Genomic DNA, 9582 nt, shown 5'->3' with positions numbered 1-9582 from the left:
TAGAATAAAGGGTACTTTTTAACCATCTCAGATCTGGGTCTGGACCTGCAATAAGTTGAGATAACCCTAATGGAATGTGGCTGAACCCATATCAGCACAAGGATGAGCTGCCCTTCTAACAGTGATGATTGATGAAAACATCTGTCCACATAAAGTACTTCATCATTTATGAGCTTCAATAAGGCATAATGCAACTAGCACATCTATTCTCTTCTAATTAACACTTCTTAATAAGGCTAAGTCAAGCTTATGTTACATGACATAATCAATTCACTAGTCAACCAGAGGAAGATTTTCATCCAGTTATGAGGGGATGTCCTTTTAAGTTTTAACTACTGTGGATTTGAATTCCTTCTCTCTCTTTTTTGGGGGAAAAATCCACTGTTGATTGCATTTAAATCCCTTAAAAGTCCAAACTATTTCATTTCTTTGCAAGGGATGTCGAAACTCGGAGGGATATTCCATAAGCCTGAATTGTGAGTATATATATCCTTGACTAAAATAGAGGTTGAAAGTAACTCATTACTGTAACTGGGTCGGGCTGAAACTAAGTCAACCATGATAAAATTAAAATTCATTTTCACAAAAAGTTGCCAACATTTGGCTTTAGTTAGGAACTGACGACTTTCATTAATCCATTGTTTGCTTGATTTCGAATAATGGCTCGATCAAATACATAAGTTTATATAAGGAAGAGTCTCAGGAACTTTTAGCATTAAACCAATCATCCAAAGGATCGAATTTCTAGGAAATTTTATAGGCCAAAAGACATGAAAGCAACTGTATATATTATAGATTTCAACTGATATACAGTATGCGGAGGCTAATACAGTTTACCAAATGGGCCTTTCTTCTTTCTAAGCTACGTAATCCCAAAAAGCAGTAGAAAACAAAGGGAGGAAGAAAGAGAAAAGAACTACAGTACAGAGAGAGAGAGAGAGAGAGAGAGAGAGAGAGAGAGAGAGAAAGAGAGAGAAGGTTTCCTATTTTCCTTCCATCTCCCTTTTCTCCATGAAACCATTTATTCTCTTCAGTGCAACTCCTAGTGTCTGCTTGCTCATGTTAGCGAAACAAACCCTAAACCAACCTGGCTCCGAACAGTGGAACGAAGAGCCTGGAGATATATTCAGTTTCACTTCATGCAAGATTGAATTCCACAGAGCCAATTCACCTTCTCTTGTGGGTGTCTCCAACAATGGGCTCAAATTCATCCAGCAAAACAACCCGCCATTCCCTTTCAGGCACTCGATTCCGGCCTTTCTCAACCCTTCAACTATCAATTCATATCTCTTCTTCAGCCTCTCTCTATTAGTCTGTATGTAGTTCTGAGTGAACTGGGTGTCCGACAACATGGAAGCCAGGAGACGTTGAGTTTGGGAGGAGACCAAGCAGAAGCTAGACATCCTCCTTGCAGTTGTCACAACCCGATCGTTGTATGAATATATTGCCCCAACTCTGAAACCGGGAAGGCCAAGATCTTTGGATAGACTATAAACAATGTGAACTCCCTCTGAGTTTTTGAATTTCCGAGCCTCGATGATTTCTGCAATGCTCGTGAATTCGGACGAGGAGAAGACAGAGCCCGAGTAGATTTCATCTGATACAAGGTGGACGTTTTTGCGTATGGCGAAGTCAAGAATCTCTTCCAGCACTGACCGTTCTACTGTCACACCTAATGGGTTCGATGGATTTGTTATCAGAAGTCCTCGGACCTTAATGTTCATGGCTTCCGCTCTACCGTATGCTTCTTCTAGAGCCTCGGGAGTGATCCTGTAATTATTTGAGCTGTTGCAATGAACGGGAACAATCTTGACGCCAGTTCTCCACCTGAGATCTCTACCGAATCTGATAGACAATATAATTTTCACCGAAAATATTAGTTCAGAGATATAGAAACAGATTCAAATAACTCGATAAAGAGAAATTGAGGATCGGAGGTCCCTTTCGTTCTTACCCTGGATAGTATGGAGTTGGAATTAGTAAGGCATCCCCAGGATTTGCTAGAACGAAAGTCAGTAGTTCATTGGCTGCTGTTGCGCCTGCTGTGAGGACTATTCTCTCGGGGTCAAATTTTGCTCTTCCTCCTCTTATCTGTTCCATGAAACCTGTCATTGCCTATGTAACAGTGGTACCCAGAATTAGCATTCTATTTTCTTAGTCCACCTGATCTTGTACTTGAAAATTAAGGATCATTCAAGCATGAAGGGATTACCTTTCTGAAATCATCGAGTCCATGGTAATCCTGGAACAAAGCGTTCTCTGTAAAGCTATAAACTCCATTACCCCAGGTACTCACTTCTGGGTGCTGTTCCAAGTATTCTTCCAGTAAATCAAAGGAAGCCTATTCAAGAAAGAAACAGAATGATCGTATACGCTGAGTCTGATTATTAAACTGCTAATACTGTAATATACATCTTCTCTTTAATTATATACTTACTTGGTTTTCTGCCAAACCCATCTGTATGACTCCTGATGGGTTCTTCAGTTCATCATATGGGTCTTCATTATATGCCTTCCATCCTGCAAAGTATGGAGAATTTTCTCCATGAGTTTCGGAAACTGAAACTGTTGATAGCTCAACAGGTGGTTGCTCAATTTCTATGGCCATAACTGGCTTTCTGCAAAGAAAATTGTTTATCTATGAAGAATGAGTGCAGTGAAGAGAAGTTCTCTGAATGAACACGGGTTCGAAGTAGTGGGGTATATATAGGAAATTTTAGACCCAAAGTCTTCTCATTTTACTTGAAGACAATTTTTATCTATGTATGTTTTCTCATTTAACTGTTTGTCTCATTCTCTCTCCATCTCCACTATTTCTACATCAAAAAAAAAAAAAAAAGCTGCTGGTATACATAGTATAATTTGGTGTTAATCCCCTCTTCTATTTCAAGGCCAACAGTTTTCCTATACATCCTCTTCGACTTATTAGAGTATAAGTTTTACAGTTGTCTCTTTTCTTTAATGGTGGATTGGTGGTTGAGCGTTGAGTTTTCCTCCTAAAGGTCCTCGCTTTCAAAACTCTGGTTCATTAAACTCTTAAAATAACCAAAGTCTAAAAATTCCTCAGAACACAGTCGGAAGTTACCAACATGCTTGAAGAATTTGTGATGGTAATGTTTGAAGAGATCAAAGAGACATGACAAGAAGTAACAAGTTGCGGAATACCAAAACTCTCCCATTTACCAAATCATTGAAGACAGAAGAGAAGTTGCGGGAACATATGCTGGTCCCAGTTTCGTAGCAAGTACAAGCTACAGGTGTTCCAAGGCTTCTTAAGGACATAGCATTCGTAATAAGTTAAGTCAGATTCGTTGATGGGTCTTCTGTGGTTTCAACCCACCTACCCAACTCTAACACTAACCGTAACTAAATACCTCCAACCCGAAACTGCCCAACCCAACCTTCTTCCCATCCCTTAAAATCTTGTAGAACTTCTTAACTTGAGATCTTAACTCTATTTTCACTACATATATTAATCATATGTTTTATTAGTATTTGTTTGTTGATATTTTTATTGGTTCCCTAAGTATAAGATTCAGAAAAAAAAAAAAAAGTGTTTGAAATGACTATAGTTTATTATGAGTTATGACTTATAATAAATCTTTTATAGGCAACAAGCTATGGGTGGCAAGCAACATAGAGGAAATAAAGAATAAAATATTCAAAAAAGCATAAAATATGTTATTAAGGTTTTAATATTTTCCAATTAGGATTAAATGAAGTGATTATCTTACAAGAAATAAATGATAGTATGTGTTGGCTATACAACTATCGTACATTTAAACAAATCAATGTATGATATATTATATATATAATATATATTTATATATGATATGCACTACAGAATCGAGTTCAGATTGAGATTGGTTACCTGAGGGGTCAACCCTAACCTAACCCGAAGTAAAATCAAATTCATAAATTTCAACCCTAACCCTAACCCGACCTTTTCAGGTTGGGTTCGGTCCAACCTAGCCCAAATTGCAGCCTTAAATAGTACTGATGATGATATGTCTTCTGATATGGGCAACATGGATTTATTTATACATGTATGCAAGTGTGATTGTGTCATGTATTCACACGGGCATCGATTCATGAGAATAATGCGTTAATGCAATCCTCATGATGCACATGGACTTAGATTAATGTATAACCACATTCCCAGCATATATATTATTCCACCAATAATCGATTCATCATCTATTGGGATTAAGTTACGGATAAAAAATCAGTAAAGAAAAGAGAATTAATAAAAAAAGGGAATCTCCACCTACCATAAGCTAGGATTGTATTATTTGCAGAGCCTCACCCCAACGTACCAAGTTGTTCTTTAGATGCCAGCCTCGCCTGCGGCTCAAGTTCATGAAGTGCCATATAAGATTTGCCATTAATTTGCTGCATCAAGAAACTAATTGAAGGGAAAAAGAACATTGGAAGAGACAAGCATTAAACCATGGTCTTCGTTGGGCATGAAGATTGAATCGTTTTGAGTTAAGATTATTATGGACGAAATGCGGTGATGACTTTCATATAAATGATATAACCCCGAATCATTGAATTTGAAGCATGAAGTGATTAGATTAAGACCCTTATGATCCTCGAGGTTCAACCCTGTAAAGTATTGCATATATATATATATATATATATATATATATATAAAAGAGAGAGAGAGGTAGTGTGCCTTTCTATCAAATATACTAATATAATATGAAGACTGCCTTCAGACTAAATGTCCACCACCAAAGATAAAAAGAAAACCCAAAACTACTAGTGCTCTTTATAAGTGTCTTAGGTATCTTAATTAATTAATGAGGTTTATATAGAATGCCATGAATAGGGTTTAGATGATATAATCTGATGATAATTAGCTATAAATATTTCAATGGCATTGGTGGATTGGAAAGACCAACTCCTAGATCTGATATCATGGCATATGGGGCCTACTAAATGGATTCTGTTTTGCCACATTTATAATGTCGTTAAAGTCTTGATAGTAAGTGCATGTTGCGAAACATAAAAATATGAATCAACGAAAGGAAAAACAGGCTGTCAGTTCAGTTCGAACTGTTGGACCGTTAGACCTGAGAACGGACCCTGACTAGTTTGTTGTCCAATTCAATTTTAAAAAAACTTGATGTAAATGTAAATTACTGGATTACTGGAAGAAGTTCTCCAATGAGCATCTATTGCAAAATGATTTGCACCAGGGTTTTTAAAATCGATTTGAACAATGAACTGGTCAGGGATCCGGTTCCCGAGTTGAATGGTCTGATTGTTAACGAACAGATGGCCCATTCTGACAAAAAAATAAAAACCGGTCAAACCGTTGAATGATTCGACCGTTTAAGTCAATGATTTACTAACCAAATCAACAATTTCAGAAAAAATAACGATTCTAAAGTAAAACAAAACCAATCACCTGACAGATTCTTGATTTTTCAGGTCCAATCCAATTTTGAAAACCATGGTTTGCACTCACGAGTCATGGTTAATCTTTTGGGAAGCAGTAAATATGTTGTAATTAATGATGTAGGGCAGACCCTTGCCGGTCTAGAGACAAACAGCTCATTAATATTGAAGCGAGTTGGCTACAGGTTTGATAAAAGACAAATATCTGGAATGTGCAACAAGTTGCATTCATCCTATAAATGTGATGGTCGGACAGTTAGTTGGTTGGTAACTTTCATTAATCAACAAATAATTCGCAATTGGAAGTAAAAAACGAGCAATCTATTTGCATGTAAGGATGCACGTGAGTTCAAATTTGGATTCAAAATAGACTCAAAATTGGACCCAAATTTTTTTGGGGTGAAATGTCTTAGCCTTATTTCAAGTTTTCAACCCTTTTTATAGTTTAAAAAAAATAATCGTTTTCCACCCATTCTGTTTTGGTGCTGGAACTTATAGAAACAAGATGCATAAGATGTATAAGACAGGCTAATAACACCCAAACAGAACTAAACATCTTCTAAGGACAAATATAGGAGATGTTCTCAATGCATGCTAAGACGCACATGTGAGGCGCTGGTGTGATTTCATAACTTACATGTTTACTTTCTGATTAGGTAGGTGTTTGGCACAAATTAGCACTGTTACTAAATGTGTAGTAGCTTAGAATTCAAATGAGCCCCTCACAAGATTGCCCCCCACAACATCTTACAGCACATTCCCGCCGTGTATTTGAACATCTCCCAATGATAACATCGTCATTTCTAGTATCATCATCGGGAGATGTTCACATGTTTACTTCTGTTTAGGTAGATGTTTGGCACAGTGGCATTGTCTAGACGTTGCATCTTGAGTTGATCAATACAAATCTGTGGAAAACATTTTTCTAATTGAAATGTTTTGAAAACATTTTGAATTGATCAGATTCTATTTCTAACAGTAACACTAATTTGATATTCATTTTTTTAGTTGATGATGTGGCAATACATATTTTTCACAAATTTATATAACCCAAAACAAAATGGCAATGCAATCTGTATCAAACACCCCTAGGTGTTAAACGATAATACAATCTTGAGATTTGCACTTCTATGCCTAATAACAAAATTTGCACTTATTAGACGGTACGGATTTATACCCTCTCCAACATTTTGCTTTAAAAACTAATGCGAAATTCCCACCACCTTCCTCCAACATTATACCCTCATACAAAAGCAGGAACCACATCATTTTGACTCCTACCTTACTTCTCCCAAACATACAACCTTTTTCCTATGCTTCCATTGTCTTTTATATAAAATGAGGACCACATAATTGTACCTTTCTCACCATCAAACAAAATAAAGTCAAATATGAAGCAAAAGTAAACCAAAACTATAGGATTTGATTTCAAATTTATAAATAATTTTAAGATACTAGTATTAATTGACTGTTTACCCTAAACTGTTTAGTCATGGGCATCTACCTATTGATTTAAGATTGACCCATGATGCATTAAAATAAATAAATAAATAAAATCTTTGCTCACGTTTTCTGCTCAAGTTTCAATCTAGTTAGTTGTATTTTTTATTTTTTGAAATTTTATCTTTATATTTTAGTAGTTTAATTAAGTGTATCGGAACCAAAAGAAAATTTATACTTTTGAGCTTAATGTGTCAAAAATCACTTTTATGTGGCAGTCTCCCATCATTGAGCTTAATTATTGTTCTTCTCCTGATATGTAAATTGTTACAATCATTAGTTTTACTAATATTTATTATCATGAAGGTTTCTTAATTAGGGAGATTTCCTATACGATCTATTCTATCTCAGCCACATGAAGGAATCTTGTGGTCTAACTTAGATTATTCATTAGATGGAGGACCCTTTTGATTGGCCATGTGGTGAATCTTACTATCCATATGTCGTCAGCCCTATTTCAAACCATCAATTTGAGTTTTGTTTGTTTAATTAGTATAACATCCCTCTTGCTAAATTTGAATATTTTTAATTTAAAGTTCATAAAAGGCTGGGTTAGTACTACTGTACTGGCCTAGGAGTTCAATCTCATAGTCAAAATGAACATCACTCAGTTTATTTATTTTTATTTTTTATATATAACAATTGGTCATTTGAGAAAAGATTATTTTAATTTGATATATGAGATTTTTGGGGCTGAAATTTTGCTCAGGAATAGATGCTAACAAGAGGAACATATGAGATCCATTTGGGCTGAAATTTCCCCTAAAATGCGATCAATGGTTAGAATATTTTCGTTGTCATTTTACATTTAAATTCAATTTTTCTTCACCCCAATTGTATTTGTTTTCAATCAATTTCCTTTTTTTGGGGGGTTTTTTAAGTGCATGTTCAAATGTATTGAAGGAATTTGGTGGCCACATGTATGAGTTCGGCTTCTGCCAGGGCAAGTCGTGCGAGCAACCCCTTACAGCCTTGTATTAGAAGTATTTCTTATGAAAATAAATCACATAAATATGGAGATATTCCCAAGACAGATGTAAAGACTGTTGGAACGGGCTTTGCATGACTTCACATGTATGTGAATAAAAAACACACAGAGAGAATCAAGTTTATTATTCTCAAGCATACATACTAGTATAACTTTTGCAGGTCCAATACACCCGAAATGTGATGCAACAATGTCCACGTAGCCATTGCAGAGATTAATTGATTTGATGAGGTATTAGAGGACATATTTCATCCCCATTTGAACTTTTAAATTTTAATTTTCTCTCTACTTGCAATTCTTTTACATTATCTGTAGACAACTTTTTTCTTATGCATGCGTAAACCATATCTATATTTGGTATTTCTTTTTATTGTTTTTCTATTAGCTTGAAGAAGACTGAAGATGTGGTTGACGGACCTCCAGATGGGCATTGTTGTAAAATTGATTAAGCAAAACCCATCGCACACATCTTTGCTCACTGTTTAGCACTTAACTTAAGTTCTCATTATTTTTTTCACTACAACAATACTCTGTAGTGCTATTTCTTTAATAAATAGAAGTAGTTTCAGCATCCAGCTAGCTCTCTGCCACCCTACGAGCGCCGAGATTATACTCAAATGTTGGAGGTGATTATAGATCCTCTAAACTCAAACAAAACTTTCTTAGATGGGCAATAAAAAGAAAAGTCAACGCATGTTAATTAAGGTTCCGTTTGATTTGTTGGATGGGAAGCAAAAAACATGAAATACTTTCAAATATTCTTCTTTTTCATGTTTGATTAGTTTTTGGGATGCCACCATTTTGGTGAGAAACAAGTGAAAAAAGAGGAGAAACTTGTTTAAAGAGAAAACACCTACCTCTAGTATTTTTAAGTGTTAGTATCTCATTAATGACATATAATTATTAATTATTTTATAACATGTTAATAAAATGATTTAATTAAAATTAGTTAATAGATAAATTAAAAGGAATAATTGATAAAAATAACAATCAAGTACAGATAATTTAATAATTTAGTAATAAAACATTAACATTATTAATTAGGTCATAAGTATTAATAAAATAAAATAGGGAAAATTCCCGATAAGTACCCTGTACTTTTAGGCCTAGTGACAATCTAGTACCTGAACTTTAAAATACGACAATCTTGCACCCGAACTTTCAATTTGCGACAACCCAGTACCTGGCGTTAACTCATCATCAATTAGAAGGCAAAAAGATATAACTAGCCACCTGCAATTTTGACCGATGTATGAATTATTTTTTGAAATGACGAAATTGACCCCAACTATAACATCCTTTCTCTGCAAGTGAGAATTGATATGGCCAAAACTAACCACCAGTTAGAAACTGACAAGTGGCAACATGATGGGGGGCAAAGTTGTCAATTGACGAACTAACTTATCTTGGCAAATTGACCTAGTCCTAACAAGCTACGAACTAATCGGATCTTGACGAGCTAATTTGACACCAACTCATAACAGGCACAAGAAACACGTGGCTGAACTTATTAGAATATCAATGCCAACGCATTCCATGTAAGCCCATTGCCTACCACATGTACACCACGTGCCAATTAAGGGCACGACAAGTGGACTGAGCTTTGACCACGTGTGAGAGACGTGTCGCTTCTTGGATGAAGCCCCTCTCCTATAAATAGGTGAGTCCCCCATTCATTTGGATACAAC

General features: G+C 35.6%; 1 protein-coding gene across 1 annotated transcript; it reads right to left on the bottom strand.

The window, feature by feature from the left end:
• Window positions 1-827: 827 nt before the first annotated feature.
• LOC148846998 (1-aminocyclopropane-1-carboxylate synthase 7-like) lies at window positions 828-2639 on the bottom strand. The gene is made up of 4 exons (XM_088952146.1): window positions 2438-2639; window positions 2213-2341; window positions 1955-2115; window positions 828-1845 (listed from the first exon to the last, which is right to left on the bottom strand). The coding sequence occupies exons 1-4, from the start codon at window positions 2606-2608 to the stop codon at window positions 984-986; spliced, it is 1323 nt and encodes a 440-aa protein (XP_088808272.1). The 5' UTR covers window positions 2609-2639; the 3' UTR covers window positions 828-983.
• Window positions 2640-9582: the final 6943 nt, after the last annotated feature.

Source organism: Nelumbo lutea, chromosome 6 (assembly GCF_056320005.1).
Source record: "Nelumbo lutea isolate HS-2025 chromosome 6, American lotus-T2T, whole genome shotgun sequence".
NCBI lineage: Eukaryota > Viridiplantae > Streptophyta > Magnoliopsida > Proteales > Nelumbonaceae > Nelumbo > Nelumbo lutea.
This window is presented reverse-complemented; position numbering and strand designations above follow the sequence as displayed.